This window comes from Clavelina lepadiformis, chromosome 7, assembly GCF_947623445.1.
Source record: "Clavelina lepadiformis chromosome 7, kaClaLepa1.1, whole genome shotgun sequence".
Classification (NCBI taxonomy): Eukaryota; Metazoa; Chordata; class Ascidiacea; order Aplousobranchia; family Clavelinidae; genus Clavelina; species Clavelina lepadiformis.
In genome coordinates this window covers 4,395,408-4,423,009 of record NC_135246.1, presented here as the reverse complement: position 1 = coordinate 4,423,009, position 27,602 = coordinate 4,395,408, and the positions used below count along the sequence as shown (strand labels likewise).

Here is a 27,602-nt window from a genome sequence, read left to right as displayed (position 1 = left end):
CCATTGACGGCAAATTGTACAGCCCGATGCCGTCGTGCAGCACTTTTTTTTCTAACAATACAATCGTTCTGGTACGACCAGGCTGGCGTCCTGCTGGGTGGACTGAATCAGTCAATGAATGTCAACACTGTGGCTGAAGCATGATCAGCCCAACTAGAAAGTATGGCAGGTTTCAGCAAGAAATTGTGATGGTGTGCTCTAAACCTAAAACTTCTTGTTCATTTGTGATAGGCTTAAATCCCCTATTGGAAAGTTTGCATTCAAATTGCCTAAAAAATTTGCCAATAAATACAATGGCTAACTTGCACCACGCCAACATAATATTTATGCTATAATGAAGGGTGCCTCCAAAATACACAGGTTTTCTTGGACCGATTAGGTCATTTTGACAACTTTTATTGCTTGTGGATGGGTTCAAACCGAAAAATTACATTGAAACGTAAGGTGAAACTATCTCACAAACTTCTACCACTTATGGACGTATTGAAATTGTAAAATTAAACTGAAACCTTGCATTAATTGGGATGCTTTGAACTCTTTTCATAACACCACCAAGAAAATGTGCCAATTGAGTCGGGTATGATCAAGCAGAGTTGCTTTACTTGAGGAAAGTACTTGACCCGAGTACTGTTTTTGTGGTACTTGAGTACTACACTTTTATTACTTGGTTGTTTTTAAAATACTTGAATTAGTACCTGTTTGTGATTATTTATTAATCTTTCTTTAATTGGTTTATTAATCTATAAGCTTAAGCTATAGTTCGTTATGACCAGTCATCTAGCCAAACTTTTTTTGCACTGTTACCCTTCAATCTTTGTATATACACGAAGGAATTAAAGTTATTCGATAATTTTATTAACAATAAAGTACTTGAGTTCCTATGCTGTGTACATGGTACTTGCCACTACGGATGGACTGATATGAAACCAAATTCGAATAGATTTGCTGAATATCACCTGTGTAGAAGATTTGATCGAGAACAAATACAATATTTCTAATAAATTTATTGACTTTGTTAAAAAATAATGATTTATTTTCCTGGCGATGCTAAAATAGAGTCAACATTTCTTACTAAAGGTCATTTACTTAAAGAGTTTGCTTTCAAATCTTCGTTTGATCTTTAATTTGTAGCAATTATGTCATGTTACAAGCAAGGTTTGGCAACGTTTTGAGGAAATCTTATCATTTGGTGCTGATACAAATAGATTTGGGATTCTTTCATGTCAAGCTTTATGATATTTAGATTCGCACGAACCTGAACAATCGTCCTTGCTCACTGGCCAAGTGCTTGTACTCGTATCTGTTCTCAAATGTTTTTTAAACTAAGTACTTGTACTCGAGTACTAAAATTAGTACCTGTATACCATTCTGTGATCAAGGCATGCACATAATACCACAAAATCTGTTAAAGATACATATAATATATATACAAACAAAAAGAATGGACAACGCAAATAATGACGGTGCAAAAAGTGCAGCCATTAACATTAACAATGCTTTAAAAAACATTCATTCGAATTTTTTTAAACATAACTCAATGTCCTTAACCTCAAAATTTCTGCTTAAAGTTTGTGAAATGTATTATCTTAGCAACCCTCTAGGCTTCAATTCAATTTTACAGTTTCAACTCATCTACAAGCGATCGAAGTTGTCAAAATGATTGAAGCAATCCAAGCAAATGGCCCGAGTGAACTTAGTAGTGAACTAGTATATTTCGGGACACCCTATAATATACAGTATAGGGAAAAAGGCAATTTTGAACCCGAAAATTGGTGTATCCTGCGTATCGTACAAATTTTACAGTAGGACTTAAATCATTGTTTAAGCAGCCAACTTTGCCTCGTTTGTTTATTTTTAATTGGTGTAAACATTTAAAAGTTTGGTTTTCATGTTAATGAGTTGGTGTGTGTGTGTGACACATTTTCCCCTTTAGACGATTAGCGTGCATTGTGGCTTGAGGCTGAAGCCAGGTTGAAAAGAGTAAGGTTTAAATTTTAGAAGAAAAAGAAGAACAAAAATCAATTTACAAAAGCTGGAAAAATTTCAGCGGTTCATAATAAAACGCCTTGTCGAGAGAAATTCAATTTATCTCAAATTAGAAATGCTGATCAGACTCTAGTGACATTTGATTTTGAACAGAAAATCTTTAAGATGAGAATGAAATGAACAACAAAAACTTTCATTTTACAGTGATGCTTTCGGTAACTGTTGATGGTGCAAAACTGCCACCATTGGTTGTATTCAAGCAAAACACTTTGCTGAAAGAGAAACTGCCAACAGGCATTGAGGTACGAGTTAACGAAGGAGAGTGGTTTGATGCCAATCTAACACAAGGTTCGATTGAAGCAGTTCGGGGTAAAGGACCAGGTGTTCAATGTAAACAGTGATCGTTGCTTGTTTAAGACGTTTCCCGATGTCAAAGAACAGTTAAAAGATATGAACTCTGACCTTACAATTATTTTCCAAGGCTTGACAAGCATGATACGTTTAGTTTGAATAAACCTTTTTAAGTCAAAATTGCGTGAACAGTGAAATTCGTAATGTCACGCAAAGCCAAGAAGTCGTTACCCAGACTGGCTGAATTCGTTGACCTACAATCGCGGTAGGGTGTCATTAGATTAAGGATGGTAAAACATGTACCTGAAGATATGGTGGCAGCATCGTTTAAAAAATGTTGTATAGCAAATGGTCTAGATGGCTCCGAAGACCATCTAATTTATGAACACACTGACTTCATTGATGATAGCGCTGACATTGAAAATAATTTAGACACCATGTGTGTGGTCAACTCAGATGAAGATATTTTAAAATCTATTTTTAAAGCAAGCAAAGTGTTTTGATTTAACAAGTTTTTTTTATGAAGTAGTTTTTTCCGTAATTATATATCCATTTTATGCATTGTTCATCGATAGAATTGATAAAAAATAAACTACAGTTTGCAAGTACTTTATTGCATGTGCTAATTGCATAAGTAAGAGTTACAAAGTGGTGATTAATTACTCGGACTATTTTTCGCCTCAAGACGAATTTCCTTTGTTTACTGATGACGATTGGGGCTCTATAGTACAATGTTGCAAGACACGGCAACAGCATGTCACATGTCAAAAGAAAAAAGTTGTCCACTGTATTTATCTGATTGTAAGCCACGGCTTGGCAGCTTACAATTGAGAGCGTCCTACATTTTTTTGTTAAATCGAATGTTTATCTGGCTTTTTTTTGTTGGCCATACTGTATCAAAAGAGCTCTTTTCTTTTTACTTTTCTGGTATCTGTGATATTGTCATAAAGAATATAATCTTATATACTATAGTCTTTTTAAATAATGGGCATCTGCTAGCAGCTAAACTGTTAAAAAACTACCCATAAAATCTTCAGTTTTTTTTTGGTTGAGTCAACTTTTTTACCAGATGCAAAAAAAGGATTTTTATATTCGACCTTTTTTTCAAATCATCCACTATTCAACGCATCATTGACCCAAGCGAGAAAAGTGACTTGTTCTGTGTCACTCATGCATCAGCATATACCTGAAATAAAACCAAGTACTCTGATAGCAAGAAGTCGCTTTGCCATATGTTTTCAAGTTTAATGAGAGGCTGTCTTACTTTTCTTACCAGTATTCAATCCTGAGCTGTGTAGTATTGAGTAACTGACATCGTTCTTGAAACCATGTTGGAGTAATGACTTAAATTACCTTAGTTTAATAGTTGTATTAGTAATTTTGTTTGTTTCCCATTTCTACTGCATGTATGGTACTGAGGTAGATGTCTGACGTCCGTATACAATATCTCACATTTCAATTTTCAGACTTTCTTAAAGTTTATTTCTTCATATTTAGTTTTTTACTAATAATAAAAAAAAGTTTTTAAACAAAGAAGCTCCACTGTTATTAAATCTGTGATAAAGCAACTTAACATTAAAAATAAACAAAGGTCCAAATTAATTCTGCATTTTGACTTGTGAAAATCATGATACAAACTATGGCACTACCTTTGGTAGAATCAGTTAAGAATTCTTTATAAAAGGAACAAAATATTTAAAATTAATCCACAGTGGTGGTGATAGTGTAACATAATCCTTCAAAATGGTAAACAAAACAATGGGTCAACATTGTAAACCTTTGTAAATAAAGGTTTCAAACATATCACATCGGAAGTGCTAAATTACTTTCTAAACTAACACCTGATCATCACATTAAAATACGCTTGGTTAAGCAAGCAATTTTCAAGTAAGAGCTGATTGATATGGCAATTAAGCAGACTTCTAGGAAAGTGAAAAGACTAAAGCTGGAACAGATGCAAACACTTTAATTGCAGATGTTTCGAGCAGTAATTAGTAGTAGCAATTGCAATCAAAATGTTTGCATCTCCTTTTTTGCTTTATATCATTCGTTTTTACAACATTTCGCTTTTAAGATCAGAGACATTTTTATTTTTGGCACTTGTAATGATGTTCAATGAATACCATAAGCCAATATTTAAGAAAAGTTAAATACAGCTAAACCATATGCAGCTTTCGTGGATTTATGCTTTATAGCAAGAAACGTACTGATACTATTCAATAGTTTATCCCAGGGCTTACCAAACTTTTTTGCTCGCGACCCTTCACGTTTAAATTGATAAGCAGTGCGAAATATACATTAGTCATTAGTGACATTTATTGAGATGCAAAGACTGAATTCAAGCCACCAGTACTCAAAGCCTACTTACTACTTTACACATATGTAGGCTACTGCAAACAAAAAAGCACACACATTTATTCAGTGTGATTGGTCCGACTGCTTTCTGCTACAAAGCAAGTCCAGCCGTGGCTCAATATCTGTTAATGCTGGTCTCAAGGCGGTTTCTATGTTTATTAGGCTGGAAGTATATTTTGTTTTGATTGTATTTTGTACTTCGTGTAAAATTGGTATACGCTCTGCGACCCCTGAAGTTCGTTACGCGACCCCCAGTTTGGGAAGCCCTGGTTTATCCCATTACAGTTCATGAGATAGCATCAATTATAATATTCCAGTTTTTACGGTCTATAGCTAGATTTTGATTAGTTTGCGGATTGTGTCTAGTAAGATCTCAAATTTTTCTTGCAAATATGGTATTCGTGGCCTTCCTTGTTTTTGCTTTCTGCCAGAAAATGTTTGTAACATGTGTGCATCATCTTTGATGACCAAGCCATGTTAACTGTCACTTGCATAGAGATATCTTGAATTTTTAACATGAAAAAACTTCTTTGAGTAGAAGGGCTTTGTAGCATGAACACGTCATTAACTGGAAGGACGGGTGTACTTTGGATTTCGAACAAGATTATTGGAAACGTAAATTTATTGAATCCTTTTTCATAAACAAACGTAATGATGGTATTAATGATAAAAAGCTTTCCCCAATTTATTCTGATTTTTTTGCGTAATTATAGTTAATTTGTATTTTATTTGTTGTTTCTTATAACTGGGTGTTTTATATTATTTTTATATTGCTGTTTTATAACCACATTAAAGTATTAGCTAAGTAATGTGGTAAATTTCTAACCTAGCAATTGTTTTTCTTTATATTTTCGCCAAATTCAAATTTCATTCCCATTACCCTGATGAAGTTAACCCGAATGGGTTAATGAAACGTTGGCAAACAGTGAAGTTCTGTATTCACCAATAGTGCCTTATATTTGATGTTGCTTGTATAGTTGGACATGAAGTAAAGTTTTCTGTGATTGAGCATAAACAATGATGTTGCTTATGTGCTGTTGCTAATGAATGTTGAGATTGCGTGTTATTGAATGCGATTGAATGCCATCTGTAAGGTGCTGCGGTTACATAGTAGGTGTCCGATTGGTGACGATGCAGATGTCAGTACAAGGCTTACCCACTCACAATCCAAGTGATTTTGTTCTTGCGTTGTAGTTGGCGGTCATCTATTTCAAGACTGTTGTCGCCTGAGAAGTTTGCCATCAAGTATTCCGTTTTTTCTTATGTTTATGTCGAGTCCAGTAACTGCAGCTAATTCTTTCAATCGACGTAAATGACCTTGTACTTCTTCAATGCTTTTATCTAGCACTGCAATATCATCTGCAAATGCTATGATGGCAATACTGTGGTTCTTGCTGATACAAAATCCCTTTGTTGCATCACAAGATTCCTTTAAGAATGAAAACCAACACAGTAATAAAAGGTATAAGTTTCAAAATCGGTACAGTATTATGAGTAACTTAAACATTTTCTAATATGAACAAATTTTGCGTTCAACATAAAGATAAAAACTGATCACTGTAAACATTGTCCAAGAAATTGTGTGGAATATTTGTGGATGGCAGTAGTAATGTGCCAGCCGGCTGTTGGTAGGTTTTTAAAATTCTGCTTACCATATCCGATTGTTTGTACATACCTGGGTAATTTGGCACGGGATACTTGGACTTAAAAAAATTACAAATTAAACTTGAGACATTAGCTCTTACATGCATAGTTGCTGAATCTTCCTTCTAATTTTACACTATTAGTAACTTTCTTCTAATTTAACACTATTCGAACCTTCTTTTTAGTAGGGTATCCTACCATTACTTTGTATGTGTATGCTAAATGTGATTTGTGTTGTTCAAGGGTGAAAGTACATTTTTAGAAAAATATTTATGCACGAATAACACAAAGTCTTACTACAGCTTGCTTTTTTTATTTAAGCCATTTTTTCTTCATTATCATATGTTGTTAGTTAGTGATGTTTTTTGATAATTGTAATACTGATACTTTCTGTTGTTGTTGCCATCCACCGTTGCGATGCCCTAATGGGTAGAGCTCTTGTCTTGACTACTGGAGATCTTCGGTTCGAATTTGGACCGGTTCATAATAAGACTTAAAATTGGTACTAACTGTCTTCTAGCCAGGCACTCGAAAGACAGTTGAAACAAGACGTCAAACACACAGAGTTATATCAATAGATTAACCCTCTGCTGCAGCTGTCACTACTTATTGAAACGGAGCTCACTGCCACCCTATGAGATTTTTGTGATTGTGAAACGCTGTGAACGCTTTGATTGTGAAACGAAACGTTCTCAAAAGATCAGATACAGTGGAGAACTCTTTTGATGCTATTCCACAGCTTGCTGCTTAACAAGATATTGAACTAAGTTGAATTGAAAACGTTTCTGTGCATTGATAAGATTGCAGTTTTTGCAATAAACTTACAAATGCTTGTTTGCACTTTTTATGAAATGTTAGGTTTGGAGATGAAATTAAAATTACTCGACTCCACCAAATCCGAACATTTATAATTTAGGTTTGGCTGGAGAATTTGGGATCGATTGGGATGGTATGTCATTTGAAATCAAACAATCGAGACACCTCAGAGTGTCATTGATAAATAGTAACATGGTGTCTTAATCTCTTTGTAAAAGACATTTAACAAAAGTTGAACGTCTGCCAAAAAACATCTCGATTACATTGACTGTCAATGGTTTTCCACAACACAGACTTGAACACTTAATTTTCATGTAAGTTTCTTCAATTTGTTTGTTTTATGGATGAGGGCATTTACTGCACAAACGAAAGTTCGGTCAATGAGACATAAAACTTTTTGATTAGAATTTAGGTCAGGCATAGAAGCCATACCGGAAGATACAGTTTAATTCTCAGAGGGAGTGTTCAAACACCTAAGCTAGATCTGCTACTGGGTATAGATATACAATTAAACCTGCTAAATAAAGTATTGGTTTATAGAGCAAGCTGCTTATTTGAGCTAAAACGAACAGCGAATGATGTTTTTGCTTAAAAATTAGCAAACAAAATCAAACAGTCAAAAATTGGCTAATTTTTTGTTCTTCAACAATGAATCTGGGCAGGAATGTACGGAAAATGCCTTGAATGAGAATAAAAAACATTCTACCGAAGCTTGTTTGACTTATTGTTTACAAATCCACTTTTGTAGGGGAAATCGCTCTTATTGTATCATAAAAAATGCTTTTTAGAGCAGGTTTTGCCATCCCTGTTAATGCTCTGTTTAGCATTCTAAGGTACTAGATGTAATCAAATCTTTTAACATTTTTTTTCTTGAATATATGATGGAGGTATTTTTGTTTAAAATAGAATATATAATTTCTGTTAAAATAAATAACAGTAAATTTATGTAAATCATGTTTTTAACAGAAGTTGGAAATTCACACAATAGTCAATAAATTAGCAAATTTTGCCTTGTGGTGGTATTAAGTTAGCATTTTAAGTTGTCAGTATGTCTCTTATGTATGTTGAAGAAGCAGAATGAATAGTTCTGGTACGGCCAATACTACTGGCAATGGTAAGTGAAAGTAACTGCTGTACTGGTAAATATCTGTGTTTGTTTACAGTATACAAACATGATTAACAGGCTTAGGCGCTAATTTTTCATAATCTTTGGAGCTGTGGAAAAATTGTGCCAAAATGATGCTGTCATTTGTTCAAAAATGTTTACTTTACAGATTTAGTGTTCACAGAAACTTTACAGATGTTTGGTCAATAACTATTAACAGAATAAAACAAAATAGCATATGTACTTAATACAGTGTAAGGAAAAGGTCTGAAAAGTTTTGCTGTCAGCTTGAAATTTGGTTAGGTTAGGTAATTCACACACAATACCACTATAGCTGTAGATAATTACATCGTACTCGCATTGATGTTAGCTGGTATTTGTGGTGTAAAGTGTTTGTTTACAACAACAGTCTCCAGGATTTATTCAGAAAAAAACATCTGTTTCAACCAGTATTCTGATGAGATGTTTTCGTGATTAGGAATTACAACGTATGAGATAAACTGTAATTAGCTTAATCTTTCAGTCATTTCCCCTCAACTAATCGCATAACTGTGACCTGTGTGACCTACTTATAAATGCGCAGAGCCAACAGCCTCTCTCACTTGCATACAGTATAACTTAATTTAACTTTTCAACTGCTTTAGTTTTCATGGCAACAGAGTGGACTAAAATTAACCACACTTTCGGCGAATATGCATTCCAAATAGATAAAGTTAATCTTGTTTGTGTGGAAAAGATTTATCCATAATTTTTTTTAATGTGATGGCATGTTTTCTATGCCTTCTATTGGTATTCAACATTTCTATATCGGTACTTGGAATTTGGCAATGACATACTTGAGCTGCTCTAGTTACTGGTGGACGCATGCGTCTCAGTGAGGTATTGTGTTGGCACAACTGACAACGCCAGTCTTTTTCCTGCTTTGGCTTAATTTGGTGTGGAACAGTGCAAAATATATTTTATGATAAGCTTTTCAAGGGATAGGACAAAACCAAAATTACTTGATCGAGTTCAAGTACTCGATCATGACATCATAATTAAGTTATAAACGTCACAAATTGCATAAGGTACCCAAGTTACTGTTTTCTGTTCCATAAATTTCAAGCATAAAATGCTTGCCTAAAAGTTCTAAAAGCTTCACAGGTTCTTATTGTTCTAAGGTATCAACAAACCATAAACGCAAGAGATTATAATTGCTGTACAAGTTGCGCAGCCTGTCTTTCATTCACCGCATTGGCACAAAGAAAATCTTGTGTCGCATATCTTAAATTACTATAGGTTTATATATATTATTAGGTAATAAATAAAAATCGTAACAATGGTGTTTCTACCAAAGTTACGTATTTCAGAGAGAAAAAGCAAGTCTCTTTTTTGTTGTGCGAATTACTGAAATTGCTTTCGTACAAACACCTTGTTTGTAGTAATATTCCGTCAAAATCCTAAATTTAATAAGTTGCTGCGGTGTGCCACTCAATGAATTCATCGTTTCAAAAATCGATTATCAACTAAACACGTAATGCTGACCCTGCAAAACCAACAGCAACAGCTTTTATGTTTTCACAAAAGCAGACATCGATGCACCGTCTAATTGTACAGAGAAGAACGCAGATTACTTCTTTGAATGAAAGTGGCCTACTAAAACAAACACATTAGTTTTGATATTTTAAAAAAATGCTTAAATGGTGAAATGGCAATCTCAGTAGCATATTGTTTAAATGGCTTTGCCATAAATTTATCGAAGTCTACCTACGCCTGAAAACTAAGATGGGTTAGTGAAGATGAACAGTAAGAGGGGTAGTATCATTGAGTATCGAGCAATACTTGGTCGAGTCCGAGTATAGGAAACATGCCAATACTCGATGGAGTAATTGCTCTCGGACTCGATTTGGTCCATCCCTAGACATTTCTGTTTGTATGGATCAATCACCTTAATAAACATCACCGACTAAAGTAACTTGTAGAATTGAAAGCTGGAATAAAGGCAAAGTTTGCTTAAAAGTTCATTGTACACTCATATAACATTCTAACACAAGACAAGTTTTTGACATTAGTATTATGACAACCTAGCATTGTAACTTATGTCTATTTTAAACTTCTATGTTTTACAATGACATCATTAAAGAGAGGTTTCACGCCAAGTAGTGTGTGGTGTGGTTTGCTTCTTGTGTGCTTTGATTGTATCGGAGAACGCTGATAACTCATATCAAAATTTATCAGAAGGTGTAAAATTGCAATTATTTAACAAGAGAGTATTTGTTTCTATTAAGGGGTGAGGCTTTTGCTTTGAAAGAGTAAAGGATGTGGCCCACCTTTATATTTGACCCCCGCCAGTGTTAGCAGTTAGGCCTATCTATATATGTATAAATATGTTTTGTGGTTAAACATATTATGGATGGGAAGAGTCCCAGTTGTCAATAATTTACACATTTCCGAATCTTGAACTATTTCAAGTATTGCCTAATACTTGGTATCATGGAAAATGTTGTATCGTGAAAAATGTTGAAAGTTTGTTGGATGATTTCAAACACTTTAAACTCTTTGTTGTAAGATTTTTTTATAAATTTGTGATGTGATTCCTGAATTCAATTCCTCAAAGTAATTTGCCTATTGTTCCAGATAGGGATACAACATCTGATTTGTATTTCTATTAGGGAATGATACTACATAAATAAGCACTTCTAGTTCAATTCAAGTATATATGGTTTAATTTTCATGACTACACCTGTTTTCATTTTAATTTTTTGTAGCAAAACAGATTTCTGCTGATATGAATTCCAAATGCATTGATCATTTGAACTACAATATTTTGTCATTTACTATCGGCGTATGTGATTTGGGTGAAACAGGTTATGTTTAAAAATTATAATTTTTTTGCGGACATTGAATAACAATAGTAATATCGGCAAGCCAGTGGGTAGCTCAAGTCATCTTAATCTTTCCAGATTCAACCAGTTTACCGATGTATTTGCCTTGTAAGTACTTAACAAAGCCACTAATGTAGTTAAAACCACAGTAAAGGTCCCAGTATGGAACCCTGGACTTCTCCATGCTGGATATTGTAAATTTTCAAAGACAAGGTGTTACCAAACAAAATGGTTTGTATCCAGCAGATAACTTTGAAATCAAGATTGTGCTGGTATCCTAACATCATAATGCTGTAATTTTTATTGTAAAATGTGATAATCTATTGCTATATATTGTTAAAAGCTTTGAAAAGGTATAGGAAAAGCCCAATACAGCATATATATTTTTTCAAAAGCTTTGTTGATTTTATCTTGAAGAACTGCTTAAAAAGTCTAGTGATTTTACGGATGCCAAACTGATTATTATCATAGAAGAAATTTTGCCCGTGAAGGAAATTTGCAAATGTGTATTATTTTTTCAAGGATTTTTGAAAAGCCAACAGCAAAATGATGGGTCGGTAATTTGTTATTTTTCTGGTTTATCTCTTTTGAATGTGGAAGTGCCTACGTTGCAGTTTAATAAATGTAAATGATAATAAAAATTGGACATGGGCTAACTAATATAACAAGAATATTACTAGGCGTTTCTTTAGCTTCTTTGATTTAACTTCAGAAAGACTTGCTCATACCTCTTGATCCCATTGATTGACCTGATCACTCTGTTGTCAGAGTTTTGTCATCTATCTTTGGCATCCTTTAAAATTATACATGTTTAAATACAAAGCAATATTTTACAGTGTTAGCAAACTATTTTTTCGTTTTTGTTTTCGTATACTTTCTTTAAACGGATTGAATCTTAAAATTTAGGCTAAAAACAAGATACAGTGTTTAAACCCACCTGAACTATCACCTTCTAATTCAAAGACTTCCGTTTTTCTTCTTTTTGGCGCTTTGTCGATTGTTGTAATGTGACATTTGAAATTGTGTAGATTAAATAAAAGTCGCATTTTCTTTTTTTGACTGTGAAGTTTTGTTAGGGACATGATTTATTTACAGTAAAATATAAATTACACAATTTTGATAAAATAGCACAACTGTAATTTTTTCGTTTGTGTGTGCAGTAGGACTTATTACCAAGCTAAATAATGTAAAGTGTTTTACCGTCGGTGTTTCCAGATTTAGCTTCACATTTGCAAACAACTTAAGGCTAGAGACAGTGACATCAATCAACATGCACTTCATTGTTATAATTGAATTTTTCTTAGATCCCATGCAGATCAGTTTCTCCAGTTATATGAAAACATTCTAATGCAGTTATCGTTTTTGTTTAAAGACAAATTTTGTTCCTATTTTTCTTACAAAAAAAAATAAGCAAATTGCGAAACTTTTTACGATATAAATAACTCTTTGTATGCAAAGTCAACATGTAAGATACAAACTTAATCGTAATATTAATAACATTCAAATGTTTTGCACTAATAACTTGCAGGTTGATATAGGTAGAGCAAAAACGGGAGTTTTAAATACAAAAATGTTATGATTTAGGTTGTAACCCTAGTTTTAATTGCAATTCTATGCTATTACCAGTTAATTGAAAGTATTTAAGACTAATTATTTAATATAAAACCATCAAGACTTGATTTTCCTGTGAAGACCTGCTAATACAAATGCTCACGTTTTTATACAACAAGGAAAACAGAAAACTGCTGGCAAAAATGTGTCATGTTGTAGAGTGTATGCGGACATTCCTTCATTATTGGCTTTAAAATGGTTAAAACACCATCCTGTGTGTTTCGCAACACTAACAGCCAGACAAGTTCAAGTTAGAAAGATGAATGAATTTGCAATTGTCATGTTAATCTTTCAAGTACTGCCTGTGTTTGCTTTTGTTCTTCAGTTCAGCCCAGACAACTTGTATTCAGTATATGTGAGCGCTCAGTGGGGTGAAGTATGTGAAGTGGTTCTTATACTGTGTTTTTGTCCAATGCAGTGTTTTTGATGAAGAGAGGTTGTTCAAATCGAACAAGGACTACATAACACATGTTGTAATAGACGGATGCTGTTGTTTTACTCGTTACCCATTTGACAAAGCAGGTCAAGCACATTGAAAATTTTGTGACACATTGGAGTACTGTTAGTTAGTTTCTTCTTATTTCAGTGTTTCAAGCATGATTAGTGCTTAAGTTGCGCTATGAAGGTATTATTGTTTAATTATGTTGACGTTTATTGTAAATGATGAAGAACAGCTAGTTGGAGATAATATCAGATGGTAGACGCGTGGTAGTTTCTTTATCCGAACATAGATCTTGGCATTATTGTGTGTGTTAGACTTGTATTTTTTATTTATTTGCTTGTTACTTACCAGATTTTTCAACATCTGATTTCAATTTAACTATTCAAAAGAAATATAAAACTCTATTTTAGTGACAATAAGATCTTGTTACATGGCCTAGTTTCAAAACCCAACAGTAATACGTATATTATTTCGATACCCTCAGGCAAGCCGTTAATGCTTGCACGAGCTTGCCTTGGCTTAATTTCTATGATTCTGGAGAACAATACTAAATTTGGGAAAGATCTCATGAAATAAAAACAAATATAATGTAGGAACGCAGGAAAATTCCAAAAAAAAATTATCTGAAACTGGGGCAAAAGTGGTAAGGGATAGTTAACGGGTGTATGTAGCACAAAGTTTAGCAAATCAGAGGAAACAGTCCAATACAATACAAATGCTTACTAGTTTATAATTTCAGTAAGTCTGCTTGTTTCAGATAGTGAAACTTAGTTGCTTTGACATACTTAATGCAGGTTACAGTGCAGTATGTGCTTCTTTGTTATCGTATATTTCGTGTTTAGGACTCATATCAACCAGTGATTCCGAAAGTCCACGATACACCAGCGTCACCTCCACTTCATTCACTATCCCACCTCTTCAGTCAGAAGTAAAAAATCTGAAGCAACAACTAGAAACTAAGGAAATGGAACTTTCTGATCTAGCTAATCGACATCAAAAAGCTGTCAGTGACCGTGAGTCGATGGAAGGACAGTTGAAAGTTATGAAGGAAAAAGTGCAGGAAACAGACAATAAGTTATCGGAAATAAAGGTAATGTTACTTGTAAGCAAAAACTTTTTTAGTAATAATTACAAACACACATACTGTACTGCAAAACCAATGAAATAAGCCCTTGCTGTGATGTATTCTAGTACTGTTGCATTTGAGCTACATAGTTGATGTGAAGTGAATAATTATGTACATATTAAAACCATAGGCAGAGTCAGAAGCGGCTATTCGACAAAATGAACGAGATCAGCAAGAGCTTGCAATGATTCGACGTCGTTCGCTTGTCGGAGGTGGAGGACAGATCATCACCCAAATGTATGAAACAATTTTGATGAGGTACATGCATTGTATGTGATTAAAAGCACTTTTCACTCTCTAGTAATTACCTTTCGTTCTATCCTTCTTAATGCAAAATTGCATGTTTGACTTGGAGCAATGTATTGATTTTTAATCCATTGACAGTTGAACTGTCAAGTCAAATTTATGTGTGTTTTGATGGGTATCGGTAGCAGTAGCAGATCCAAACTAGGCGATGTCAGGGTGTTGAGCCAAAAGTATTTTGTTATTTGCATTAAATCTGTGATAATAAGATTAACAAATTGAGAAACAACACTTGTCGAATAATGAGAGCGCATATCAAATGATAGGGGCTTTATATGCCCAACCAACATTCAAAGAAATTCATGTCAAGACATAAATCTTAGACAAAATTTCAAGCAACCACTCGGTGTATGGCTTCGAATCACCTTGGGCCATAGAACATTAATGAGACAAATCTTCCAGAAACAAAACTTGCTCCATATATGTAAATTTTTCTCCACCAAAGTCAACTAGGTCTCAAACGAATCTATATCCAAATATCGAAACATTATAATCATTAATCAATAATGGATATTACACATACAATCGACACAACTTTCTATGATTCTTCTCAATTAATCCCCTATATATCGAGTCTAATCGCAATGCTTTATTTGTCAGCGTGTTTGAAAATGCCTTTACCATTACGTCTAGCATGATTTTGGCAGAATTTGTATTAAAGAAAGTCATTAGTTCATCGACGAACAATTTTTATTTTGAGTTAGTTGTATAGTATATTTTTGTCCATGTGTGTGTCACTGACATAGTTCGCTTTCATCTGGCAGCCCGCCACACATTTGAACATAAAGAAAATACAAGTTTTGAACCCTGAAACCCATTGGCATTTGGCTGTTGTTCTATATTTTTCGCATGTAAGATTATTTACAGTCATTATGTCATGTGTTCCTTTAGAAATGTTTTATGTTGGCCTGGTCTTTACTGATGCCAATGATGGATGCTGTTCTATGCTCTAATGCACGTGTTGCAATGAATTATTGCATTTGAATTTACAAGAAGTTGAAATGATTGTCTAATTAATTTCATAAAAGCGACCAAATTGCAACCTAATCTTGGAAGTCTTAGGATCCTGGTTTGAAATATAGCGATATTGGTTTATTATAGTTGTGGACTTGTGGTTATGAATAGTTGGTTCAGGATTACATGAGGCTTGTCATGAGTTGGTTTATTGACCTGACGTATAACAAACTAAATGTGAGCTTAGTTACTTCGAATTGTTTCATTAATGAAAGTCAAGCAATACTGTATTTAAAAATCTTTAACGTAACACTTAGCGATTGCTGCATGCGTGCACAACAATAGTTACAGCAAAGCAGAGTGTGAATAAAAGCTGACTATACGCTTTACCTTTTACCTAAGCAAGTGGCTTATAAACATAGCAAATCGTTAAACAATATTTGAAACTTTTGAGTATTTTTTTTTTCAAAATGACTTTTGCATTACTTAGCATAAATGCCAGTCTTCTTCAAATGCATGTGCCATTGCACACACTCTAGCCTTCTTTTCTTTGGTCCAATAATCACTATCATAGTTAATTCATTTTAATTTCACAATAATTGGTGCATTAGTGCAAATTAGTAACCATCAGCTATAGTCAAGTGGGGCAAAAAAATGCAAAATTGACAAACTTTTGATTTTCTCGCTAAAAAATGGGCCAAAAAGTCAAGTTTTACCCTCTATTGATCAATATTAATATTCCATTGATGTATCCAAAAAATTTGGAGCATTATGTTTATTCTTTTTATTTTTATCGAATATTTTGTGTTGTTTTTTCCCCCAGTGTTTGGGGCAATAAAAACCATGCACTGGGTAAAAAAAAACAATCAATTTCGACAGCAAATTTTGTTTATTAAAAGCAACACAAAGCAGAAGAAATAGCAATATATACAGATGAGGATGAAACTGTAACATCTTGTTCAAACAAACAAAGAAGTTTATGCATTATGAAGTCCATATTTGCTTAGGAACACAAATTTTTCTTTCACTTCCTCTTCTTCGGCAAAGCCAAAATATGATTTTGCACGTCCGACAGAAGTTAACACTGCGGTTGAAGGACCCCATAAACAATTTTCAACGTTGACTATATCTATGTCCTCCTTTGTTGGCCAGTCCCAATACACTGCATCTTCTGAAGTTGATTTCTTGTCCCAAAACTCAAATTCAGCTTGCTCAATTTTTCCATCAACCTCGTCTCTGAAGACCTTCAGAAGTTTTCCCCAATAATATGTTTTTGGCTTCTCCCAAAACACTGCAAAGTACTTTCCAACTTGCTTTTTGTTTATTTCCAATTTAATTGTTCTCTTTTCTTTCTTCTGTTCATTTACACTTTCTTCAGTTACATCTCTTCTCTCTTCCTCTACATCTTCCATTCTAACAACTGTGTCTTCTCTTGTTTCGTCATTCATTTCTTCAGATTCATCGTCAGACTCTTCTACCATCTCATCCTCTACTCTCATGTATCTACTCTCCTCATGTCTTCATCCATTTGTCTTTGAATTTATCGCTCCATCCTTCTTTCTATTTCTTCCTCCTCCTCCAGGTCCAGTGAATTTATTTCTTCATCTTCGTTCCTTTTCCTTCTCCCAGCTTTTCTATTTTTTGCAATTGTTCCATTTGCTTCAAAGTTTTCAACTTGCTCGTTAAATTCTTCATTTGTTAAAATGCTTTCATTCATCTTCACTCTTTTTCTTTTTTTCTTGTCATTTGTTTGTCGTCCCCTTAATTTTAACACATTTTCTATCGAAACCGATTCATCTTTTGACACAAGCTGTATTTCATACTTCATCCCTTCGGGAGCGTGAAGTTGCAACTCATTGATGATGTCCTTTGTTGTTCTGATCCGTGATTGTACTGTGGTGCTCGTCAACGGTGTGGAAACAGCTTAAATGTTGCAGATTGATGAGGTGGATGGCATTTCTTCCACATTACTTGACCATTCAGTTTCCTGTGGACTGGTCTTTTCCAAAATTGGATTGCCTTCTTCATCTTTTGGAGAAACACAATGCTACCAGGACTGGTTAAACTAACACTGAACAGAGACTTCTGAAACTGGTAAATGCTTACAAGAAGGTTAAGCTTTTGAATGGCTACTTGGCAGGAGTTCAACAAAGTGGAATGGTACATAAATCAATTAACTATAAAGAACAACACAAGATGATTGGAGAGTGAAACTTCACGCTTAACTTCAATCGCTTAACTTAATTTCAAATGAATCATCAGTACATTAGGATTAATGTATTTACTAGAGATCAGGAAACTGAGACAATGCAAGTAAAACATTAAAATGCTAGTTTAATTCCTTATAGCAAGCAAAATCGTTTTAAAATGAAAGTTATTAAAGATGGGGTAAAACAAAACAAGCACAGGGAAAATAAAAACAACTGTCTTTTTTTGCCCCAACACATTGTGTAGTTTTGGGGTAAAAAAAGACAACATAGAAAAGAATGAAAGGTTAACAGCAATCAAAATTGAAGTACTGGAGTACAATCATACTAAAATATCATGTAGATACACATAAAAAGATTGTGATTGTCAACCATCGTTTTCGATCCACAAAAAGTTTAGTAAAGAGGAAAAAAAGTTTTTTTGGACCGTTTTTGGGTCAATTTAGTGATTTGCATAGTTCCTGAAGAGTACTTACCTCTAGACCTGTATTGTATGTTAAAAAGCTATGCAAATAAATGATGTTTCTAACCATGCAAAGCTTTTTCAAAAAAATCATTCTTAGGGGGAGTTGGGGGGGTTGTCCTTTTTTACCCCAAGTACCCCTATGTTTTTTTTTGCCCCAACTGACTATATATTGAAATTGTATATGATATATTGTCTAACAAAAATATCAGACAAAATATATCAAAAGTCTGGGGCCGATAGATTTAATCAGATTAATATCTGTTCCAAAAATGGAAACTGAATAGTTTTATATTCGTTTCTTAACGATTTTGTGTTTGTAAATCCCCATCTTGAACTAAAGTTCGATGTTTGCATGTGCGTAAGCAAATCTTTATGGAAAGAATAAAATCTCATTTATAAAATGTCACTAAGCTTTTGTTACAAATGAAGAAAAACTTGTGGGCTCTTACAACAGTAAGTACAGTACTTCCTCGATTATCCGGTCAAGTTGGGTCAATATTTTCAAAAATCTGACCGGATAAGCAAAAAAAACGGATAATTGAATTTGTATTTTTACCGAGCACGCACGCAAATCGCCGCTATGGGACGAAGCCTCGATCAGAAGGACGCGGGCGATCCGCGACGCGCGCAAGACGAATTCTATACGCCACAATTCCGGAGCGCTCCAAAAGCGACCGGATTCGGCGATGGGCTCATCCCGCTTCACTCGCCGTTACTGAGGGAATCCTCGTTAGTTTCTTTTCCTCCGCTTAGTAATATGCTTAAATTCAGCGGGTAGTCTCGTCTGACCTCAGGCCGAAATGTAAGAGACGTCGTCACACGTGCCGAGGATCGACGACGTTCGCGATCGATCGCGGCGACTTGGCGAAACGAGGACACCTCTTCGAGGTCGATCCGCCGCGCTCTCCGATCGCGTGCCGGACCCTTGCTGACTTCGACGGGACGGCGGAGACACAGGTCTCCGTCCGACTCCGCATTCGCCCAGGTGACGGGCGCGCCGGGATTGCTTTTCAGATGACCCTGAGGCGGGCGTGGTCCCGGGATTAACCCGAGGCCGCAATTCGCGTTCAGAACGTCGATGCTCAATGTGTCCTGCAATTCACACTAATTCACGCAGCTAGCTGCGTCCTTCATCGACTCGCGAGCCGAGTGATCCACCGCCAAGAGCCATCATCGTTTATCGTTTCAGCTTCTACGAAGCAGTCACAGGTTTGAATGTGAGCGCCGAGCGGACGATCTGACGACCTTCACTTGAAACCGCGGGGGTACTCGACGCCCGTGAAAGACTTGTGCCTTGTCGAGCGCCTCAACGGGCGCGTCTTGACCTCGACAAGCGCGAGAGGCGGCCGGTTTCCTGGCGACGCCGCCGCAGCTCGAGCGGGAGCCTCCGTTCGTTTCGATAATGATCCTTCCGCAGGTTCACCTACATAAACCTTGTTACGACTTTTACTTCCTCTAAATGATCAAGTTAGATCGTCTTTTCGGACACCGGTTCGGCCGTTGCCAGCCGCTCCGGGTCCAATCGGAGGACCTCACTAAACCATTCAATCGGTAGTAGCTACGGCGGCGGTTCAACGTCAATTGAAAAATAAAAACCAGAGTAATCTCACGCATATGATAGTTGCAAGTGCAATCATGCGAAGTAAAACGACCTCCCAAAGTCATTGATCACTCGGCCGGATAATCGAATGCCGGTTAAACGAGGGACGGATAATCGAGGAAGTACTGTACTTTTATATGCTCAATACACTTGCAAACAAATAACAAACATCAACATATCAAGCCTATCCACTAACAATAAACAATTTGGTCTGAATAAACATAAGCCGAAAGTAATTGTATGTTCTTAGCAATGACTGGTTTCAATTTACATCCACTGAGGTTTGCCTAAGACCGGAAAATATGTTCATTGCTGTTCCTTGTAGCTTTTTTTTTGGATTGCTATTACATTAGTTCCAGCACTCCTTATTGGAGGCCACACACTTTTGTTGCTGCCATTATTTCTTGGAGTTGTCTATAGTGGTTTATCTGCAAGATACTTGTCTAAGATACAGAGCCTGTTTCTCAACTTCTTCCACATGTTTCATTTTTTATACCAGGCCTTTGTGAAATTTTCTTTAAAAGCAAGATGTCACTTACTCACTTGTCAACTACACTCTTGCAGAACTTAGGCAGTCTGTTGTTCTTTCTATACACCAATTTGTTGTTTATTTACGAAAATGGAATAGGATATATCTAAATTATCTATGTAACTTTGATACTGGACAAAGTTGCTTACATCAGTTTATGTCTCCATAATGCTGACGTTATTGTGCACATTTCTCAAGGTTGTCATGCATTTAGTTATTTGCTATGCGTATATTCTAATGTGTGATGTGTCTATAGGTGCAAACATCATGTATATTCCATCAATCATTGATGATGAACGTAGCATTGAACATTTATGTTTTAGAGCATTCGCCATGTGACAAACAGCCATGGCATATGCTGTGTCTGGCCAAAAGCAAATAATACTGTCTCGCTTTAACAGCAAGTTTTGTTCTCGTTATGATGAAGGTAAATCAATAACAGACATTTCTCTGAACAACATGAGTGGAAAATAAAGTGCAAACAATTATGATGTGGAAGCGACCAAACTTCATATAAGACGGTTTGTTTAAGGGTTTTGATGACATTGGAGCACTTTGTTGAATCATCCATTTGCTCAAATTGCATTGTGTTTGGTGAACAGCATGGCATGATGGCCCTTGTCTGGGACATGGTTACCTCTTGCTTTTTGTAGCTGCGAGACAAACTCAAGTTTGTGTGGCTTATGTGTTTTCCTAATATATAACTGTTCAAGTGCCGCCTGTGTTTGCTTATAACGTGAAGCTGTGACGAGCTAGTGTTTGTTCTGTTATTGTTGGTGATCGTGTTCGGAAACACCCATTAATTCTGTAGGTGGTGTTTAAGTTTTTCAGTTGTTTGATAGCCACCATTAATTAATATTTTTGTATTATTGTTTAATTAATTATTTAAGGCAAAAACTACTTGCATCTGTTATGTTTCAGAGAGAAAGACAGCTGTTTATTGCTAAATTTGTTAAATATATTTGGTACCATGTTCATTTAAAATTACATGATATCAATATATTTAAACAGTAGACTAAAATGTTCTATGCTATTAGTTCGTTGAAGGAGAGAATATAAATTGTACATTACATTTTGTTTAAAATCATCTGTATTTGTGATATTAGATATTAGCTTAAGCAAGATAAATGTTAAGTAATGAACTAAATATTTTTAATTCTTTGTTCTGTCTGTCATAAAGTTTTGGCCCAAGACTGCTGCCAGTTCTTGTACTGGAGAACTTTTGATTTCTCAGGGGTAACTGTTGCATTGGTATGAAACAATAGGTATGAAAGATTGAATACATCTCATGAAGAATTGCGTCGTAAAATGAATGATGAGTCGGAGAAAAGAGTACGGTTGCAAAAGCAACTTGATGCTGCTCGACTCCGGGATTCAGGTCTTGTTTACGTTTTGTTGTCAGGAAGTTTTAGCACATCTTTTAAAAGTATTTATAAGCAGTTTAGACTCCACGATACTGGAATATGTACATTTATAAAGGTGTGATAAAATAATCTAATGGTAAAATAATCTTTTATAGGGGTGGAAAGGGAATCTTTGTTAAGACAACTTAATTCCATGACGGAAAATGTTTATCGACTTGAGGTAATCTTGCACTTCAAACTTGTGTCTGAACGTTTAGCTCAGCAGCGGTCATATTTTAATGTGTCACTGTTGTTTATCTTTTTAAATTACGGTATTGCAGCAAAGTTGTCTACTCATCGTAAAGGCTAGTTAAAGGAGTAATCTCTACATCTAAATATGAAATTCTCATACGAGTAGTAAACATTGGTTTCATTGCATCAATGCTATTGTAGAGAGATTTATCAAGAGTTCGTGAAGAGCGTACTATGATCAAAAGAGAATACTCATTAGTTATGAGTGAAAGGGATGCTGTGCATAGAGAGATGGACAAGTTACAGGATGATCTCATCCAAAAGCAAAAAGAAATGTGAGATATATTTTGAAATTTTAGATCTTTTGCAAAATTTCATTTTATACTTAAAAATATTTAGTATACAGTATACAGTAAATATAAGTTAATACGATACCTCTTGATATGTAAATAAGGTTGTAAACGTTTTTCTAAGTTACTTTTTTGTTTTACATTTTTAGTGACAAATTTACTGTCGAAAAAGCACAATTGCTGGAAGAGAAGGAAAAATTGAATAATCAGATAATTAATCTACAGCAAGGCTCAGTAATAACCACTTTTTCGTATCTATCCTAACTCACAATGTATATGTTGATAACAATATTTTGTAACACTAGTATGTGATGTGCTACCATAAGGGACCATAAACAGAACATTCATCCTTCGAACTTATATCTTACACCGGCATGTGTGTGCAAAGTAACAATTCTGCTTACTGTTGCAGACTACATCACTTGATGTTATCAGCATGCAGCAAGAACTTTATGCAGCTCAACGTGAGAGAAAGCAAGCACTGCTTGACAAGGAGGAGAAGGTGCATGAAGCATATAATGCGCATAAAGCTCACACGATTGCTAAGCAAACAATTGAGAAAATATCACGTGAGCGTGATATCTTCAAGTCCAATGTCGAATCTTTGAAACAACAGCTGAGTGATGCAGTGAAGGAAGCAAAAGATGCCACAAGGTAATCCTTTGCAAAATATTTAACATGGTGTCATCGTTTATATTGAAGTTGGCGATTTAATGCAATGTTCATTCAGCGATAGATATTTTACGTCACTGCTAAATGTTTTTGAAAAAATTAATGCTGTAAACTCAAATTGAAGCGGATTAGTATTTATTTTTTAATGGTAACACTTGGTAGTATTCGAATAAGTAACTCGTTGAGTGGCTCTTTTAAGGCATACCGATATTTTGCTTTGTTAGAGTTAGATTGGTATTTTAAGTTTAAATAAAGTGTTGTTAAATTAGGTGGAGGGAGCGTGCATTTTCAGAACGAGAACAATTACGTCTAGAATTAGAAGAGAGTCGCAAAGCATGTGATTTAATGGCAAAAGAAAGAGAGAAACTTGTAAAACAACTTGAAGAATCGGTTAAGGTATAATAATTTACTCATTCAATTACTTGTGCTAAAACAAAGAAAGATTTTATCTCACTGCAATCTACCACTCAGCCATGTACTCAAACATTCAAATTTTAATAGGTGATTAAATTTTATGTCTGCTTTTTTTGTTGACATTGTCTAGGAACATGATACAACCAAAGAAACAAAAAACAAAATTCTGGGTGAACTTCGAAAGCTACAACAACGTGAAAATACCCATAGCCATGATTCAGCTATAGATGCTGGAGAATGGGACTCAGATATGAATGATAATGCCATCAAAAAGCTGTGCATTGTCAAAGTTTCTGCACGGCCCCATGAAATTACTATTGAGAAGGGATTTTACATTAAATACAGCAGTGTACCAGGCATCTTCAGTGGAGAAAGAATAATGGCTTTGAATGACAATTCTTTAAATGATAAGTCTCTTTTCGATGTGCAAGATATTTTAAATCATACTGATACTTGCCTGCTTCAATTGGTCAGGCAAAGTGCTGGCTATGAGTCGGTGAGCAATCAAGATGTCATCATAGACAATTTGCTTCACGACTACTCATCTAATCCTGAACATAGAAATGTTCCTGAAATGTGGAATGGTGCTGAGGTTAACCTTCGAAAACGAGTTAAAGTTAGTTCCTTTAATTGTTAATTTTAATTACAACAAATTTCAAACTGGGTGGTCGCTGTTGTGCGTGTTTAGTACATTTACACGGTTAGTGGACTATTTCATTACACCCATTTTACTATATTATTGTTTACATTTGTAGGTTTTCTTAAACCATGTCATCATTTCAATATTGTTTTTCGGTGTAGTTAGGCTCTCAGACAGCCCCTTCCAATTATAGTTGCCTATAATACCGATTAGTCATTGGCTCTTTATGGTTTTGCTTCTAAAAATATTTACTTTTGTGATAACATGGTTTGTAGGCGCTCCTACTAGCAAACAAAGAACGCTCTTAACACTGTTTTATGATACAGTTTATTGATTTCTCTACTATGGAGCAAAGCATTTTGCCAGAACTTGAGTATTGTGTGTTTGTCTAAGCTGTAGTGCAACGTTTTGTCATTGGAATATCATTTTTAAATCAAATTTTTAAATACCATCTGCAGTGTACTATAAACTAAAAGATACAAGCTAAGCAACTGATTAAAATTTAATATTTTTCTGTCACAGAATGAACAACAAGCCTACAATGATCTCAGTCCAGTTTTTACCAAACAGATTGATGTAATAAACGCAATGAAAATTGGAAATCGCAATTCTGTAAGTTAAAGCCCTTACTAGTAGTAGTGATAGGTAGGTGCTAAGAATCATATTTTTTTTACAAAGTAATTTTTGTTAGTGGTAAACGTTGCAATGTATACCATCTTCTATTTTCAGGCTGTATTGCATTCTGAAGCAGGGTCACCTGTGAGCAATTGCACTGCTTCTTCTGATCCCTCACATAGTAGGTTATAAGTCATTCTGTTACTTTATTGCTGGTTTAATATAGTTGCTTACATTCGGTGTTGTATTTTGAAATGCCCGGTTGAAAATATGAAATAGAATACAAATATCTAAATAATCAAAAATACTCATACTGATTTGCTAAATGTTCAAAAACCCTTCTTCGTATTTTTACTATAATTAAAGTGCAAAAAAATAAGCTTGAAGTTCGTGTGACTGTTGTCATCAATTTAAATTAACGCATCAGATATTGATAACATAAACGTGACATATGTGCAATGAGGGCATAATTTGTGATCTCATATGTTGGTTTTAAAATATAGGCTGCATAAAGGATTGCTTGAAAGGCAAGCATATTTGTAATTCTGATTTGATATTCTGTATCCAAAAGTAATTATCCGAGAAAAATAAAAAGACTAAAATATTTGTAGAAGGGTTTCGATGTGACATGGTGCTTTTGCTAATGTTTTGTAATTTAACTTTCCTAGCTCCTCACAACAAAGAAAATGTTTTCTGTCCTGGGGAATCTGCATCATTGCCTTCAGGAAAGAGAAAAAAGGTAAATTCAAATCCTACCCCTTACAAAACATTATCAGGCACTACGTAGCGCTAAAGAAGAATGTACAGGGTGTCCACAGAGTCTTCGTAGGTAATTTAAATTTTATATAAATTTTTTGAAGACTTTGTGAACACTCTCATATGTAGTCAAAATATCTGTTGATTACTGAACCGACACATCAGATTTACTTGATTAAAAGGTTCTCTCGATTAGAAACCACTTAAACTGCTTTTAAAAAGAATAGTAGCCAGTAGGTCCGCTTCTGTTTGAACAAATATGACAACTATGCTTATCTCTGTAACAATTTTGCAAATTAGTACTGTAAGTGCATTTTACAGAATCAGTTTAACTAATGGATTTGGTGCTGGAAGTATTATTAACTGGCTTATAATAAAGTGTTAAATTAACAATCACATTCTGTTTACCATCTTTGTGGGAATTGCATTAAATCTACTGAGTCTGTAAATTGTCACAAAGATTTTGAACAAAGTGAATTAGGTTGGTTGGTGAAGCCCCTTTCCACAGAAGTCCTCGTTTTTCAAATGGCTTGCTCGAAGAATGGTAAACAATACGTTTTTTTATTGCAGCCAAAGATGACTTCTTCAAGATTTTTGTTTCGTAAAAAGAAAAGCAGGAGCGTTGTTGGTACTTCATCCACTGGAGGCAGCAATGGTGGAACATGGCCTCGTCTCGACAGTCCTTCTCTGAATAACTTAATAAGCAACGGAGGTGAAAAGTTAATTTTTTTGTATTTTTGTTGTGATACTGTGAGAATGTGCATAAAAATTTTCCTTTTAAAGCTTTCAGTCCCAGCCTGGAAAAATATCATTCTTACAATTATAAGTTTAAAAACCAGTTGTTTCACCTGGCATAAGATTGGATCTTATATATAAGTTTTAACTGATTTTAGTTCTGTTTTTAGCCGTTTTTCCTGACCTTATTTTCTAGAGATGACTTCAAATACAACTATATTGTATTTGTACTCTTCATAAGCTAATCCACATCAATTATAGATAATTTCTTTTATGTATGTTTATTTACATAAGTGAGTTATACCATATAATGTTGAAATTAGACTAAAATAAAGAAAGACCCTGTGTAGCCTAATACTAAAGTTAGAGATTGTTTGCAATTTTAGTGAACAGTGCCAGGTTCAAGCAAGACCAACTAAAAACTAGATATGAAATACATCATTGGACAGATATGCTTGATAATTAGTTTACGCTGGAACAGTGAAGAATCATAACAGCATTACTTTCTTCAGCTCAAGGATTAAGATTCCGATCCATTCCATGACGTGCAGTGTCATTATCACCTTGTTATTAAGTATATTTTAGGGTTCTCAAAAATGTTTTGTCATTGTATGATTGTTGTAGGACGTTTATCAGTATTTGTCAAGAGGAAACATCGACCTTTAATTACTTCAAATACCTTTACTCCACCTGGTGGTCATAGTGCCGGACATACTCCTCCAACAGCTTTGCGTGGTCCACAAAATATGAGTCCTGCTTCACCTAACACCTTGCATAATTCAATGTCATCTTCGTATTCTCATTCGTCACAAAGCGGTAGTGTTACCCAGTCTTCACAATCAACCAAAAAACTTCAAAGTAAAATATGCAAAAGGCTTTTTTAGCTTCGAAGTTAACGTTCAATAAAATTTTGAAAAAAGTACTTTTTGCAGCGGTTACGCGTACCAAACTTCACAAATCTGGCAGGAGAGAACGCCCTAATTCTGCCCCAATGGATGATTGCATTTTGATACCCGTGAGTTTATCTGTTTTTTGTAAGGTTTGTTCCTTAGTTAATTAAGTTATGTAGTAAAATGAAATGAAATTGTTTTATTCCAGTGGCAGCCACATTCTGTTAACAACAACAACACAACAACTTCATTGGTGAATTCTTCTGTGCAAGATAATAACAAAGGCAATGTTAGACAGATGTAAGTGATTGAAATTGTAGATAATCTCATTTAACACAAAGCAAAATATCACACAAAATCTTTTTTCTAGAAATTTCTTGTGCTTAACAAAGTTTGTTTAACAGGTATTTAGCAGGTCACAGTCAAAATAATGCAACTAACACTTCCACTGACATATGTCAGCCTAAATCTCCATCTGTAACAACTTCTTCCGATTTATTGTCACTTCCTTACTCAGCAAGGTATACAGTTGACTTTGCTATGGTTTCATTTAAGATGTTTGGAGAGATTTTTTTA

General features: G+C 34.9%; 1 protein-coding gene and 1 non-coding gene across 7 annotated transcripts in view; one reads left to right on the top strand and one right to left on the bottom strand.

Moving 5' to 3' along the window:
* The first annotated feature begins 5,678 nt into the window (after window positions 1-5,678).
* The window catches only part of LOC143464722 (uncharacterized), a 29,658-nt gene continuing 7,734 nt past the window's right edge, over window positions 5,679-27,602 (top strand). Inside the window, exons 1-18 of one of the 6 annotated variants that reach the window (XM_076962661.1) lie at window positions 5,679-6,154; window positions 14,017-14,264; window positions 14,431-14,558; window positions 21,625-21,737; window positions 21,879-21,943; window positions 22,156-22,289; window positions 22,454-22,538; window positions 22,717-22,958; window positions 23,246-23,372; window positions 23,521-24,006; window positions 24,553-24,642; window positions 24,760-24,826; window positions 25,314-25,384; window positions 25,972-26,113; window positions 26,761-26,994; window positions 27,069-27,151; window positions 27,235-27,326; window positions 27,431-27,547. In XM_076962661.1, coding sequence (XP_076818776.1) covers window positions 6,130-6,154; window positions 14,017-14,264; window positions 14,431-14,558; window positions 21,625-21,737; window positions 21,879-21,943; window positions 22,156-22,289; window positions 22,454-22,538; window positions 22,717-22,958; window positions 23,246-23,372; window positions 23,521-24,006; window positions 24,553-24,642; window positions 24,760-24,826; window positions 25,314-25,384; window positions 25,972-26,113; window positions 26,761-26,994; window positions 27,069-27,151; window positions 27,235-27,326; window positions 27,431-27,547 — 2,549 coding nt within the window. In that variant the 5' untranslated portion in view covers window positions 5,679-6,129. Of the gene's footprint in view, window positions 6,155-8,122; window positions 8,267-13,215; window positions 13,358-14,016; window positions 14,265-14,430; window positions 14,559-21,624; window positions 21,738-21,878; window positions 21,944-22,155; window positions 22,290-22,453; window positions 22,539-22,716; window positions 22,959-23,245; window positions 23,373-23,520; window positions 24,007-24,552; window positions 24,643-24,759; window positions 24,827-25,313; window positions 25,385-25,971; window positions 26,114-26,760; window positions 26,995-27,068; window positions 27,152-27,234; window positions 27,327-27,430; window positions 27,548-27,602 lie in introns of those variants that run through there. The other 5 variants (XM_076962662.1, XM_076962663.1, XM_076962659.1 and 2 more) reach the window with 5 other exon arrangements.
* On the bottom strand, window positions 19,246-19,399 carry LOC143466292 (5.8S ribosomal RNA). Its single transcript, XR_013118738.1, has one exon. It is a non-coding gene; the product is annotated as a 5.8S ribosomal RNA (ribosomal RNA).